This window comes from Ceratotherium simum, chromosome 11 (genome assembly GCF_057802395.1).
Source record: "Ceratotherium simum simum isolate JZ-2026a chromosome 11, ASM5780239v1, whole genome shotgun sequence".
Taxonomy (NCBI): Eukaryota; Metazoa; Chordata; class Mammalia; order Perissodactyla; family Rhinocerotidae; genus Ceratotherium; species Ceratotherium simum.
In genome coordinates this window covers 52,149,224-52,163,689 of record NC_141910.1, presented here as the reverse complement: position 1 = coordinate 52,163,689, position 14,466 = coordinate 52,149,224, and the positions used below count along the sequence as shown (strand labels likewise).

General features: G+C 35.3%; 1 protein-coding gene across 2 annotated transcripts in view; it reads left to right on the top strand.

Annotated features, from left to right (window-relative positions):
* Positions 1-13,203, top strand: part of PPP1CB (protein phosphatase 1 catalytic subunit beta) — a 40,185-nt gene extending 26,982 nt beyond the window's left edge. The window contains exons 6-9 of one of the 2 annotated variants that reach the window (XM_004418188.3): positions 753-824; positions 6,220-6,371; positions 8,405-8,539; positions 11,386-13,203. In XM_004418188.3, the coding sequence (XP_004418245.1) occupies positions 753-824; positions 6,220-6,371; positions 8,405-8,539; positions 11,386-11,490 (464 nt within the window). In that variant the 3' untranslated portion in view covers positions 11,491-13,203. Of the gene's footprint in view, positions 1-752; positions 825-6,219; positions 6,372-8,404; positions 8,540-10,873; positions 11,054-11,385 lie in introns of those variants that run through there. The other variant, XM_087436971.1, reaches the window with a different exon arrangement.
* The last annotated feature ends 1,263 nt before the right edge of the window (positions 13,204-14,466 follow it).

Sequence of the window (14,466 nt, the reverse complement as noted above, 5' to 3'; positions counted from 1 at the left end):
TAGAACATAATTCACTAGATTAATTGAAACATATTTAACAGTGGATACTAAACATTTAAGAAATTGTAGCTCTTGCACATCAGTATAGCTAAGAATAGAAATGTAATAGTATGGAATATGAATATTTAGCTTTGTTCTTTGTGATGATACTTGGATTGTCTACCAAAGAAAAATAGTAGCTTATATTTATCTACTACTTTAAAGGTTACAAAGTATTTTCATATACTTTTTCTTGTTTATCCTTCTGATCAACAGTTACCCTTTTATGAAGATAATGAGAATGTTGGAGTGGGATGTATGAAGGTCTTCTGGGACAGTGAGGCACTTTAACTTGGAAATAAACATGTTTAAGATTAGGTGGTAAGAAGTGGCAGGAGTGGTAGGAAGGATTAGAATTGAGTATGTATCTGTGAAGGGCAGGAATGTTTGCAAAGAAAAGTAGTAGGATTTCTTTCCTTAAGAAATCTTTTGAAATGAAAGAGAATTTCATTTCCGGTAGGGGAAATTGAATTTCAATTTTCAATTCAAATTGCATTTCAATTTCTGGTAGGGGAAAAAGGGGAAGACCTAATCATAATGTTCTGTTATGTCAAAGTGGGATTCTATTTAATAACTCAGTATATTAAAGATAACATTAAAAGGAACACTTTAAATATCTTTAATTTCACATAGTGAATCTACTTTGATGAAATACTTTGTTTGAGTGACAAATTTTTAGATGTCAGTACTATGAGTCATCTTTTTATTTATAGGACTGTCACCAGACCTGCAATCTATGGAGCAGATTCGAAGAATTATGAGACCCACTGATGTCCCTGATACAGGTTAAGTATACAGACAAGTTTAATTAATTGTTATATGTAAAATGTTGGCATATTTGAATTTAATTATATTTAGTGGAAGTAGGATTGGTTTATGTAATAAAGAATAGAGCTTTTTTTGTAGTCAGTAAGCTAACTACAGATTACTTGCAGTAATATAAAATACTTCCACTTTCCACTAATTATTCCCCAAAGTAAATAACTTTTAAATATAGTTCTATCAAACTTAGTTATCACAGAAGATCTTGCTGTTGATTCCCGTTATCTTCCTGTCTTTCAAAATTCCCTCATTCATATCAGCATTGGTTATATCCTTCAAAGACTTGTTAAAAATTAGTCAAAAGTTTTTTTTGTGAGGAAGATCAGCCCTGAGCTAACATCCATGCCAATCCTCCTCGTTTTGCTGAGGAAGACTGGCCCTGAGCTAACATCTATTTCCAATCCTCCTCCTTTTTTTCCCTTTTTCTCCCCAAAGCCCCAGCAGATAGTTGTATGTCATAGTTGCACATCCTTCTTAGTTGCTGTATGTGGGACGCCACCTCAGCATGGCCGGACAGGTGGTGCGTCCGTGCACACCCAGGATCCGAACTTGGGCCGCCAGTAGTGGAACGCGTGCACCTAACCGCTAATAATGGGGCCGGCCCCTAGACAAAAGTTTTTTAATTAAAATAATTTTTCTTTCTTCGCCAAGGATACAGTTACCTTCTTCTAAATTATCTAGTAGTTTCTTATTATTTTCTGCATCATTTATATTTCAGATTTTTAAAACTAAATTTTAAGGCTCTTTGAGATGGAAGGCTCTATAGATGTGTGGTGAATTTTATGAAAATTGTGAAAATTTTATGTGAAAAAATTATGAAAACTGACTATTCAGACATTCAGAATAATCTTAGATAAGTGAAGCAAGTCAAAACAAAGCAGATAAGTTCCAGTTGAGGATAAATTGCTGTGTTGATTAACAAATGAGCCTAATATAGTTTTATAAATAAATACTAGGCACAGTTGCCACTTAACCTAACTTTTCTATTGGGTTTTTTTTTTTCTTTTTTTTTTGTGAGGAAGATCAGCCCTGAGCTAACATCCATGCTAATCCTCCTCTTTTTGCTGAGGAAGACTGGCTCTGAGCTAACATCTATTGCCAATCCTCCTCTTTTTTTCCCCAAAGCCTCAGTAGATAGTTGTATGTTATAGTTGCACATCCTTCTAGTTGCTGTATGTGGGACACGGCCTCAGCATGGCCGGAGAAGTGGTGCGTCGGTGTGCGCCCAGGATCCGAACCCCGGGCCACCAGTAGCGGAGCATGCGCACTTAACCACTAAGCCATGGGGCCGGCCCTCTATTGGCTTTTAAATGGTAATTATTCATATTTGAGTACCAGTGTATATACTAAGGTGTGTACTAATCATGGCATTCATATCATAAAATGCCATGAAGACCTATGAATTTAATGCAGTTGTTCTGTTTCCTCAGTTCACCTCTTCTTAAACATCAATACCTTTCTGTGTGGCATTTTCTGACACCACTTCTGTCACCAAATGTGTGTGGTTTTTCCACACCACCACCAATTCTCCAACACAAAGTGGGTATTCAACAATTCAGTTCCGTTCTGACACTAACTCCTGGAGTTAGCCAAGGCCCCACAGGTAAAGGACTTCATTCCACAAGACTGCCCTCACTTCAGATGCCAGCTTCAGGTGGGGTCCCCAGGAGACCCACACTTCTGCCTGACCTACTACAACCTACTTACAAGGGGGTTTCCACAACCACCTCTTCAGGTGCTTTATTACATTTACCAGTTTATTATGAAGAATACAATTCAGGAACAGCCAAATGGAAGAAATGCAGAGGGCAAGGTATGGGGGGGAGTGCTGGTTGGTGAACAGCTTTCACACCCTTTGGCATCATTGTGTTCACCAACCTGGAAGCTCCCCAAATCCAATTGTTCAAGGGTTTTTATAAAACTTAATTTCCAGTCCCCCCTTCCCCTCCCAGAGGTGGCAGGGACAGGGTGGGAGGACTGAAAGTTCCAACTGTCTAATCACGTTTGGTCTTTCTGTTGACTGGTCCCCATTCTGAAGCTGCCTAGGGGCCCCTGGGTCACTTCATTAACATAAACTCAGGTGTGATGGAAAGGGGCTCCTTATGAATAACAAGACACTATCATTCAGGAAATTCCAGGGGTTTTAGGAGCTCTGTGCCAGGAATGGGAACAAAGACCAAATATATTTTTATTATATCACACTGTTATACTATTAAAAATATTAACATAAGCACAACTGCCTTGTCCCTCAGTTTCCGCCAGACTTTTTTTAAAAACAATCTTACATTATTGGATTAATTGTCCCATTGTTATTTGTGTAATAAGACCCACTCTTTATGTATTGTATCATCAGTTCTCAACAGACTTGAATATCTTCAGAATGAGGCTTATCTACAGTGCCATAGGATCTAGAAATCCTATTATATATTAGAAACATCATATATATAAAGAAAAAAGCTTACGGATAAGAGGATTATTTATTTGCAATTTTGTAAAGAGGAATTGATTATTCATCAAATAGGGTTCGGCTGGGTGGTTAATAAATTCATTTCCCACGCTTAAGATCCAAATTCTATGGAGAGATAAACATTAAAAAATATTCATGAACCAGTGCCTGAACAAAACATGGCTAAAGCTTTAAATTGGACTAAGAACATGCAGTTGGTTGCTTGTTTTCAAGTGTGATTGGATTGTTGTGCACAGTGCACTGAAAGCCTGATAATATCACTCAAAATGCTACTCATGATTAAACATCAACCCTTATAAACAGTTGTGTAGATCCTCTGTTGTCAGTAAGCCACTGACATACTGCGTATTGTAGTAAGTTGCCTCATAACTTACTTGTATAAGTAGCACAACTTACTTGTGTTGATTATAAAAGGAAAACATGTATTTTACCAGATTTTGATTGTAATTATAGAATATATTTAACTAAATCTAATAGAAACTAGTATTTAAGGTACAATATAAATATATATTTCAAGACATTACATCTTCAGAGTTTCTGTTAATGGTATAGTTCAGACATAATCAATTTCAAGGATGACACATTAGGTTTCTCTCTTCAGCATGTTCTAGTGGGAAGTTTCTGAGATGCTGAAAATGGTCATTTTAAGTTTTGACATTCTCTATAATCTTTAAAAATCTAATTTATAAATATATAACACATTTTTTGAAACAATAGTCTAATGATTGTGATACTTGTTCAGTAGGAATTGAATTAGAAAACAGTGAACTTTGACTTGGAGATTCTTATCTTGATTCCATTAAAGTTGAAGGATGCCAGATTGTTGTTGCTACCATTATTTGATTTTGTATGCATCTAGACTGTCATATTTCCCAAATAATTCTGAAAGCAGCTACATTCTAGTTTTATTGTCACATTAAAATTATAGATTACTATCCTGCTCACTGCTTCACCTGTGGAAACAGACTGGAAAGTATGAACGTTATAGAGCACTGGGGATGTGTGTGTGTGTTTTTTTAAAAAATCAGCTTGTGATTCTTTAGAAATCAGAAAGAGTTTGTAAATTGAGACTAGCTATCCCAGTGGATTTTGTGTGCACTGGGATAGTTACTTGAGAACTTGTGAGAAATTGAGAGTACATTGCCACCAATTCTGCAAGGTGTTTTAGATAATTCCCCCTATCAAGACAAGCTATACTAGGACTCAAAAGGAAGATTTCCTTTCCTGATAACCTGTATTATTGACGTTTGTGGGTTATCAAAAAAAAAACCTTTCCTTAGCACTAATTTCTCCTTCCCTTAGCACCATGGTTCTTAGAAAAGTACTTAATATCGTCATCTCAACATCTACCCCCTCTTAATCTCACTACAATTTGAGTGTTACCCACTCTCTTCCCCTCAACCATCAGGATACTGTTTTCGAGCCAGCCCTGATGGCCTAGTGGTTAAAGTTTGGCCACTCTCACCGCTTCGGCGGCCCAGGTTTGTTTCCCAGTCACGGAGCCACACCACCCATCTGTCAGTTGCCATGCTGTAGCAGTGGTTCATGTAGAAGAACTTATGACTAGAATATACAACCATGTACTGGGGCTTTGGGGAAGGAAAAAAAGAAACTGCTTTCATTAAGGTCTGATGATCTAATTCTACGTGGCACATTTTTTGGTTTTCATCCTACTCCACTTGTTCATTACACTTGAAACTTAATCATTTCCTACTTCTAGATAATGTTTACCTCTTTCAGATCTCTGCTAGTCTAATCTTTTCCTTTTGTTTTGACCATTCCTTCTCAATATTTTTTATTTATTCCCCCTCCTTGGCTTGCTTATTAATTCCTCAGAGTTTATTTACTGGTCTTAACCTTACATTCCCAAGGTGGTCTGAGTCCCTCCTAATTTTTACACTACTATTAGTATGATGAAGATAGCCAGATGAATATTTTTAGCTCTGACCTCATTTGTTAAGACCAAAACATTACCGAAGCCAATGATCTGATTTTATTCCTTCGTGTTTTACTTAAATCCTCTAGGCCTTCGTAGAAAAGGTTTTCTTCCCTCAATTTCATCTATAGATCAAATGCAATTCCAATGAAATCTCAATTGAGTTCACAAAATTAGATAAACTGATTCAGAAGTTTATATGTGGAAGAACAAAGGATTGAAAGTCACCAAGACAATCTTGAAGAAAAATATTAAGTGGGGATACTAGTCCTGCCAAATATAAAGATTTATTTAAAAGCTCTGGTGTGTTATTGGCTAGGAATAAATAAAATAGATTAATGAAATAGACTGTAGCACCCAGAAACAGACAGTATAGGTAGCTCTGTAAGGAAAGGATGAACTGTTCACGAGATGCTGCTGGATCAATTGGGTATCCATATGGAGAAACTGTGTACAAAAGATCAACAGTGGGCCGGCCCCGTGGCTTAGCGGTTGGGTGCGCGCGCTCAGCTGTTGGCAGCCCGGGTTCAGATCCCGGGCGCGCACCAATGCACCGCTTCTCCCGCCGTGCTGGGGCCGCGTCCCACATGCAGTGGCTAGAAGGATGTGCAGCTATGACATACAACTATCTACTGGGGCTTTGGGGGCAAAATAAATAAATAAATAAAATTATATAAAAAAAAAAAAAGATCAACAGTGTTTTCCATATATTGTGTTCTTAGCTATTTCCTATATGTGGAAAGGGTTGGAAAGTACTACCTTAAGCAGCCAGGCAAAATTATATTTGTATGGTTGCTTTAATAAAAAGTAGCTAAGTTCAGTGAGCTGGGATACTAGGAGGCAAGTGATTGTTACTGTTTTTTAAAGGGTAAGAGGGCAGGAGAATAAATGTGATATAGTTATACTTTATTTTATAAACTTTTTTTTTTCATTGCTCTTTTTTTATTCTTTAAAGGTTTGCTCTGTGATTTGCTGTGGTCTGACCCAGATAAGGATGTGCAAGGCTGGGGAGAAAATGATCGTGGTGTTTCCTTCACTTTTGGAGCTGATGTAGTCAGTAAATTTCTGAATCGTCATGATTTAGACTTGATTTGTCGAGCTCATCAGGTATGAAGTATAAAACTTCTGGATGTTTTAATATTTATCAACTTCACACAAGTTCACTTCTTTTATTTTTGAGGAAACTGAGATCCAAGAAAGCTAATTATACAAGGAAAGCAGTAGGAGAGGTAAAGCCTGTACCTTGATCTCACAATTAACAATCTAATGATTTGTTAACCCTTTCTCACCCTCTAAGGGGAAATGTTTCAAAAGAATATATTTTTGCAGTATACTAACATATTTTTCAGTGCTTGTCTGAAGCCTTCTAGAAATATTTGATCCCATATTAATATGATGTTTACCTGCTATAGATAATAATCAAATGAATTGTGTGGATTTTGATAAGAGCAAACCATGCTGTAAAAAGACATTTTTGAGACAACTGGGGAAATTCAATATAGACTGGGTATTAGATATCAAGGAGTCATTGTTAATTGTTTTGGCTGTGATGGTACGTACCATTATTGTTATGTAAGAAGGATGTCCATGTTTTTCAGAAATGCATACTCAAGTATGTAGAGGTAGGATGACATGTCTAGGATTTGCTTTAAAATACATCAACAGAGAAAAGGGGGGATAAATGAAATAAATGTAGCGAAATCCTGGTAATTGAATCAGGGTGGTGAGTAAATGGAATTTTATTGAACTCTTCTTTGTCTACTTTTGTGTGTATTTGAATTTTCATTGCAAAAATACATATACAATTTAGGTTTATTTGTTTTTTTAATGTCCTCCTCCACCACTGGGATTGTATGTACATCCTTTAAGGAGGGGATTGCAATTTACTGACCTTGGACTATCCATTGCCTTGTAAACTTAGCAACATATTGTAGCATGCATTTAGTGTTTGTTGAATAAAATTTAATTAACAAAAGCTTGTTTTAACAATTTAGTGTATTAAGTCCTCACGATCTCTAAAACATAACTGGTATGAAACATATTGAAAGGCATTTTTAAAAATCTTTTTTGGCCACTTTTAAAATACTAAAAGTATTTGAAATTTATAAATATAATATTTTTAAAGATTCTTTGTTACTTCTTTGTTGGTTAAAGCAATACTTATTAAGTATAAGCTGTAGATCTCCATTCACTGGTCTTTTCAAAAATAGATGATTTAACTAAGAACTAAAAGTACGTACTGAGTGCCAAGCACTGTGCTGGGCTGGAGTAGATAAAGTAGCCAAAGTGTTAACAGAAAAGGTTAATATCTAAATTCTACCATGAGGTAATTGTAACAGGAGCATGTACCTCATACTAAGGTAGGAATGATTTTTGAAAAGTGTAAGTTATTTTGGAGGTGCTTTCTTATGAGCAAGTATTGTAGGATAATTTTGCTTAATCAAAAGATACCTAAAAGATTTGAAAAGTATTCTTGCCTACTGTAGATAAATATAAAATGTTTACATGTCATTGCCTACCTCTCAAATTTGTAAAGCTGAGAAACATAAATTGTTTAAATCACTCAGGAATTGACAACAGATTCTAGAAATCATGTTAAATCATTAAGAAAAATAATTATACATATAAAAATTTATAGGCAGCTAATTTTTATTAGGAGCATGATCTGTGTATATTAAACTCAACTTAGTAAAATTTTCACCGTGTAGCTACATAATACTAATAGAAAATTAGAAAGTAGAGCAAGAAAAATGTTCTTGAAATAATCTTTCATTGTCTGGTTATTGTTCGTTGAATTAAGGATTCTGTAGTTCAATTGTAATGCCATCATCTTAAGAAGTAATTGGTGTCCCAGCTCCCTGTAGACACTCTACCTATTAGCATATAGAAAGCCTTGGAAATGGTATGATTTTTAAACTTTTTAATAATCACAAATTTATTTTTATTTCATTTAAGCTAAATCCTTGCCATTATAGGAAAGGCACACCAATTTTAATATTCTAAGGCAAGTTTAAGAGTTCAAGCTTCCAAAACAAGGTTTTTTTTTTTCAGGTCTTTGTCACATTAATTTCAGTTAGTATAGATGGTTGAGAATTACCTATAAATAAGTGTGTTTTTTCTTTTGACATTTATTTTGACAGGTGGTGGAAGATGGCTATGAATTTTTTGCTAAACGACAATTGGTAACCCTATTTTCAGCCCCAAATTACTGTGGCGAGTTTGATAATGCTGGTGGAATGATGAGTGTGGATGAAACTTTGATGTGTTCATTTCAGGTATGAGATAAATATAAATTTATAACAATTAGAAATCTAATTAAAACTATTGTCAGAAGAATTTTTCTTTTATTTTTTTATTTTTTTATTTTTTTTTAAAGATTTTATTTATTTATTTTTTCCCCCCAAAGCCCCAGTAGATAGTTGTGTGTCATAGCTGCACATCCTTCTAGTTGCTGTATGTGGGACGCGGCCTCAGCATGGCCGGAGAAGCAGCGCGTCGGTGCGAGCCCGGGATCCGAACCCGGGTCGCCAGCAGTGGAGCACGCTCACTTAACCACCAAGCCACGGGGCCGGCCCGAATTTTTCTTTTAGATTTGTGTTCTTTCCCTGCGCAAGTGTAGAAAATTGGTTTTATTCAGAAGTGATAATCACTCATAGACTCATTAGAGATTTCTATTTTCATTCACAAAGTTTCCAGCCTTTTTGGTATATATCAAATTAAGTAGAGTCTTAGGGAACCTAAGTTTGGTCAGTCATTCTTGATGCAGACTTTTAACGTGTTAAATTCCTGGACTCCTTGATAGTGGCTTACCTGCTAAAAGAATGTGAATTCAATGAATAATTTAGATTTTGTTTTCTTTGGCAAGATGAATGGGTGGGATACACATTGAAGAGAAAGAATTATATTATAAACTTAGATGAAAATTATGTAGAATATTTACCTAAGGAAAAACTTTCCAAATAATCTTAAAAGTACCCATTTATGAATATAGAAACATTTACATTTTAAAAAGAGACCAACTCTAGCTTTAGTGTGCTGCTTAAAATCATTCTTGTTCACGGACTAAAACAACTTTAATACTTTGTTTTTGCAAAGGTTATTTTTATGTCCCTAACATGCACACACATTTTAAATATAGAGGGGCTTTCCCATCCCTCTTTCCCTTTATTGTATTATATACTGTTTCTATCCACTAGTACAATTGAATGGTAAATGATAGTAACCAGGCCTTATCCTTCAACAGTTGCCATAGTGGATTTGGAGTAATATGTTTTTTTCACTGAGGTACTGTGATGCTCAGAATAGTTCCAAGAAATGCTTCATAAATCTTGTCTACACATTTTTTGTATAAATATTGAAATTGTCTATCTATAAAGTAGGTTAAAGCTCTATTTATACCTACCAGAATAAACATAATGAAAAAGTCAGACAGTAGCAAGTATTGGGGAGGAAGTGGAGAAGTTGGAACCCTCATACACTGATGGTGAGAATGTAAAATGGTGCAGCCGCCTTGGAAAATAGTTTGGCAGTTCCTCAAAAAGTTAAAAATAGAGTTTCTATACGACCCAGCAATTTGACTCCCAGGTATACACACCCAAAAGAATTGAAAACAGGTGCTCAAAGACATGTATATGCATATTTGTAGGAACGTTATTTATAATAACCAAAAGGTAGAAACAACCCAAATGTCCATCAACTAAAGATTGAATAAACAAAATGTGGAATATCCATAAAATGGCATATTGTTTGGCAATTAAAAGTAATGAAGTACTGGGCCGGCCCCGTGGCTTAGCGGTTAAGTGCGTGCGCTCCGCTACTGGCGGCCTGGGTTCGGATCCCGGGCGCGCACCAACGCACCGTTTGTCCTGCCATGCTGAGGCCGCATCCCACATACGGCAACTAGAAGGATGTGCAACTGTGACATACAACTATCTACTGGAGCTTTGGGGAAAAAAAACGAGGAGGATTGGCAATAGATGTTAGCTCAGAGCCGGTCTTCCTCAGCAAAAAAAAGAGGAGGATTAGCATGGATGTTAGCTCAGGGCTGATCTTCCTCACAAAAAAAAAAAAAAAGTAATGAAGTACTGATACATGCTACAGCGTGAATGAACCTTAAAAACATCTCAGTGAAAGCCAGTCACAAAAGACCACATATTGCATGGTTTCATTTATATGAAATAGCCAGAAAAGACAAATCAATAGAGAAAGTAAGTAGATCAGTAGTTGTTTAGAGTTGAACGGAGTAGGGGAGTGGAGAGTGGAAATGAGGAATGATTGCTTATGGGGACAGGTTTCTTTTTGGGGTAACAAAAATGTCCTAGAATTAGATAGTAGCAGTGGTTGTACAACTCTGTAAATATACTAAAAGTCATTGATTTGCACATTTTAAATGGATGAACTTTATGATATTTGATATATATAATCAAGCTGTTTTTTTAAAAAAAAATCTGTTTACACATAAAAAATTAAGGTCTGAAGAATTTGTAATTACCCTCTGAATAAATAGTGGCAGAATTATGATGAGAACCTAGGTCTTTGACTCTTAAACTAGTGTTCTTTCCTCACCACAGTGATATACTAATTTGAAAAATATTTTACTTAAATCTAAGGATGAGGGGCCGGCCCGGTGGCACAAGCGGTTAAGTGCACATGCTCCACTGCGGCAGCCCGGGGTTCGCCGGTTCCAATCCCAGGTGTGCAGCGACGCACCGCTTGGCAAGCCATGCTGTGGCGGAGTCCCATATAAAGTGGAGGAAGATGGGCACGGATGTTAGCCCAGGGCCAGTCTTCCTCAGCAAAAAAAGAGGAGGATTGGCAGATCTTCCTCACCGAAATAAATAAATAAATAAATAAATCTAAGGATTGGGTAATTGATAAGATTCATGTACTCGAGCTTTTGTTACTGAATTATCAATGGAATGACAAATAATAGCAATATTCAGACATTTGCACACTCTTTAAATATGAGAAATGTTTGTGGAACTTTACTTTTTTTTCTACATTTTTATTGCACTTTCACAATTTATGTCACTTATTGAAAGAAAAACCCACTATTGTAACAATTTTCTTAAACTTACTGCACTTGAAAGAATAACATTGTTAATAAATTGTTTACTTTAAGATATTGAAACCATCTGAAAAGAAAGCTAAGTACCAATATGGTGGACTGAATTCAGGACGTCCTGTCACTCCACCTCGAACAGCTAATCCACCGAAGAAAAGGTGAAGAAAGGAACTCTGTAAAGAAACCATCAGATTTGTTAAGGACATACTTCATAATATATAAGTGTGCACTGTAAAACCATCCAGCCATTTGACACCCTTTATGATGTCACACCTTTAACTTAAGGAGACGGGTAAAGGATCTTAAATTTTTTTCTAATAGAAAGATGTGCTACACTGTATTGTAATAAGTATACTCTGTTATAATATTCAACAAAGTTAAATCCAAATTCAAAATTACCCATTAAAGTTACACCTTCATATATCACAGTTTTTAAAGTTGAAAAGCATCCCAGTTAAACTAGATGTGATAGTTAAACCAGATGAAAGCATGATGATCCATCTGTGTAATGTGGTTTTAGTGTTGCTTGGTTGTTTAATTATTTTGGGCTTGTTTTGTTTTGTTTCTTTGTTTTTGCTAGAATAATGGCAAATATCTTAAAATTTTTTCCCTATACATTTTTAAAAGTGAAATGTGAGAAGAGCTTTAAAGACATTCACTATTATTTTTTCCTTGCTTATTTACTTATGTACCTATTTGATCTTACTAAAAACTTATGCCTCATTACAATGAAAAGGAATTTTAGAGATTGATATTTTTTAAAAATAGGCAAACTGTCCAATCTAGTGATTTAATCAACGAGTTTGACTGGGCAAACTTTACAGCTGATAGTGAATATTTTGCTTTATACAGAAATTGCCACTGATTTGGATTTGTGCACTCTAATTTTTAACTTATTGATGCTCCATTGTGCAGTAGCATTTCATTTAACTTTAAGATAAGGCTCATATAGTATTACCCAACTAGTTGGTAATGTGATTATGTGGTACCTTGGCTTTAGGTTTTCATTCGCACGAAACACCTTTTGGCATGCTTAACTTCCTGGTAACACCCTCACCTACATTGGTTTTGTTTTTTGGGTTTTTTTGTTGTTGTTGTTGTTTGTTTTTAGATCCACAGAACATGAGAATCCTTTTTTGACAAGCCTTGGAAAGCTGACACTATCTCTTTTTTCCTCCCTCTGTACGAAGGATGTATTTAAATGAATGCTGGTCAGTGGGACATTTTGTCAACTATGGTATTGGGTGCTTAACTGTCTAATATTGCCATGTGAATGTTGTATACGATCGTAAGGCTTATGTCACTAAAGATTTTTATTCTGATTTTTCATGATCAAAGTTCATATAATATTGTATAGACATGCTTTGTAGTGAACTATAGTAGCAATAATTTCTGTACATGATCAAGGGTTTATTGCAGCATTTCTTTTCCAGTTCTCTCTTTTTTTTTAAGGGTTGGTATTAACAAATGACAAGGAGTAGAAAAGTCAACATAAAGATTTTAGAAGGAGAACTTACAGGACACAGATTTGTGATTCTTTGGATGTGACACTTTTGGATGTGATTCTAAAAGCTTTTATTGAGCATTGTCAAATTTGTAAGCTTCATAGGGATGGACATCATATTTATAATGCCCTTCTATATGTGCTACCATAGATGTGAAATTCTTGACCTTAATATCGTCTTTGAAAATGTTAAATTGAAAATTCTGTTAACTTACATTTTATGAATTGGCATATTGTATTACTGCAAGAGATTTGATTTTCGGCACAGTGCAAAGTTCTTTCAAATGCATATGTCTTTTTTTCTAATTCCATTTTGTTTTAAAGCACATTTTAAATGTAGTTTTCTCATTTAGTAAAAGTTGTCTAATTGATATGAAGTCTGACTGGTTATTTTCTATTTTTTCTTAACAGTGAGACATTTAAACACACATTTTATTCAAATAGATGTTAATGTCTAACATACATTGAATTGATTCTTCTCTGAAAGTGTTCGTGTACTGCATATGATGTATTAGGTTAGGTCACACAGGCTTTTATCTAATGTGATTTAAGTATCTTCGTAATAGGAGTGTAAGTTGATCAATCTCTAATTTTAGATGTACTCTTAGTAGTCATAGTGAAGTGGGTCTAGAAAATAAGCCTTAGGCAGGAGACAGGGTAGTCTTTCATTAATCTCAGTATTAGTCAAAACACATTAATTTGGATGCACTTCCTGGGTTTTTATAATAATTCATCTAGGTCAATACTGAATATGAAAAAATAGTCACTAATTGAGCAAATTAGTAGTCATTAAATTTAAAGGATGGAAATTCATCATGTTTAAAAATTATTCAAGCAGGCCGGCCCCGTAGCTTAGCGGTTAAGTGCGTGCGCTCCGCTGCTGGCGGCCCGGGGTTCGGATCCCGGGCGCACACCAACCCACCGCTTCTCCGGCCATGCTGAGGCCGAGTCCCACATACAGCAACTAGAAGGATGTGCAACTATGATATACAACTATATATACAACTATGATATACAACTATGGGGCTTTGGGGGAAAAAATAAATAAAATTATAAAAAAAAAAATTATTCAAGCAGTCTTAAAACCACTTTAATAGCTTCTATTCATACAATGTGTTCATTACAAATACTATTTACTTGGTAATACTGCTACTTGAAATAAACTTTATTTCTTAGGAGAAATATCCTGTAATTCTAATGTCACTAATTTATATCGTTATTCCCTGTCACTAATTTATATCATTCTTCTTCTCTGATTTGTAATGATTTTCTATATTCAGATTTCTCTTTAATCCAAATGTCATGACATTCAAAATCATTAAACACTAGATAACTGTGGTAATGTGATGGGTCACATGGATTATTAAGGTCAATATCTGTTAGTTCCTGAACAGCAACAATGGACTACTGTGGACCTCTTGTATTTGAAGCTTTAATATTCATTGTTTTAATCTTGCCCAGGGACAAATTTTAATTGTGATCAGCAAGACTGGTTTGTGTAAAATGTAGAGTCGAAATACCAGCAAGAAGAATTTTAAAGCCTAAAAGGTGGTTAATTGGAAGTGTGAGAGTGTTCAGGGGATTTATATGCCTTTCCAAAAAAATTCATCTGAGGAAAAGCCAGGAATATCTTG